General features: G+C 41.2%; 1 protein-coding gene across 1 annotated transcript in view; it reads left to right on the forward strand.

Moving 5' to 3' along the window:
* The window catches only part of LOC103726479 (cytochrome P450 3A11-like), a 35,146-nt gene extending 33,994 nt beyond the window's left edge, over positions 1 to 1,152 (forward strand). The window contains exon 13 of the mRNA XM_008824074.2: positions 603 to 1,152. Within this exon, the coding sequence (XP_008822296.2) occupies positions 603 to 698 (96 nt within the window). The 3' untranslated portion in view covers positions 699 to 1,152. The remainder of the gene's footprint in view (positions 1 to 602) is intronic.
* The last annotated feature ends 321 nt before the right edge of the window (positions 1,153 to 1,473 follow it).

The raw sequence follows: 1,473 nt of genomic DNA on the forward strand, positions 1-1,473 counted from the left end.
TTGGATTCCTCCAGGAACGATTTTGGCCTCTGGAATTTGGGGATTGGACTGGCCTGGGAGCCTGGCCCAGGAAAGATGCTGGTCTAGGGCAGCTGGTGGCGGTGCTACCCAGAGATGGAAAGGCAGATGGGGAGGAAAGAGGCCCCAAGGGCTCCTGGGGACTGCACTGAGGAGTTGGGTTGGTCTGGATGAAAAGGATCAGGAAGCAGCATTGGTTCCCCAGGTGTCTGGGGCCCCAAGAGAAGGAATGGGGCTGTGGGGGAGATGGGAAGGTGAATAGAGCTGGGGGAGTCAAGGCTAGGAGGGCGCGATGGGCTTATCCCAGAGAGAGGCCTGTGAGTAGGAGCGAAGCCTGGCAGGTCCTGCTGGCCCAGGGAAGCAGAGGGAGGTTGCAAAAATGTTTTACCAAATGTATGTTGGGATGAATGCCTTCACCATCTGATATACCCATGTTGGAGAATAATGAGGTCAAGACATATGATGCTTAATGTTTCTATATGTTTGTGAAACATCATCATCCTAAATGTATGTTTTCTACTTTTCTCTTGGGGTTGTTGATGATTCATTGATTTCTTTTTAATATTCTTGTTACACTGTTGCAGATTCCTATAAAATTAAGAAGACAAGGTCTTCTTCAAACAGAAAAACCCATTGTCCTAAAGGTTGTGCCACGAGATGAGATCATAACAGGAGCATAAATTTCCCTTGGGAGTTCTGCTGTGTTCTTCAAGAAAGCTGTCTGGGAATATTGGAAAGTTTAATTTACCTCATGAATAAAACCTAGATGAAGATAAAACTTAATCTACTGGCCTCGATGGATGACTCAGGATTCAGCACATCCATTGAGTTTTCTCAGTGCCACAGACTGTCATGTATTGGGCAATGTAAATGGAATAACTCAGTTAACGGCAGATCAGTAAATCTCTCTTTTGTGGTCTTCATGGGGCCATCGCCTCTCACATCTGGTTAGGTCTATCAGTTCCCTTTAAATTCTTAGAACAACCATCTCTCTGTAATTTGATCAGTCATGTCAAGTGAAAACAGGAACTGTTGTGGTGACTAATAGCAAAATATGTATCAGATGTGATCCTTGCTAATTCCATAATTTGTGCTGTATTGAGAATATAAATAAATATCTCTTTAAAAAGCTAATATCTTCGTATATATTAAGAGGGAAGCTAGAGATGTGAACCGGGGAGAATCAGAACTAAATATTTTTAGTTAGATGGTCCCACACTCATGCACATCCAGTGAGCACTGAATGGACTCAGTGTGTATTTAAAAAAAAAAGAGAACATATGATGTTGGGAGGGAAAGGTGGTTCTGGGATAGAGGAGGAATTTCGAGGGTGGATTTGATACAAACTCATTTTTCCCGTGTATGAATATCAAATAAAATATTAAAAACAAACATTAAAATATTATAAGACATTTAAACATTTAATATTTAAAGTATATAAAATATAAAACTATT

This window comes from Nannospalax galili, unplaced genomic scaffold (genome assembly GCF_000622305.1).
Source record: "Nannospalax galili isolate Female #2095 unplaced genomic scaffold, S.galili_v1.0 scaffold809, whole genome shotgun sequence".
In the NCBI taxonomy this organism is placed as follows: domain Eukaryota; kingdom Metazoa; phylum Chordata; class Mammalia; order Rodentia; family Spalacidae; genus Nannospalax; species Nannospalax galili.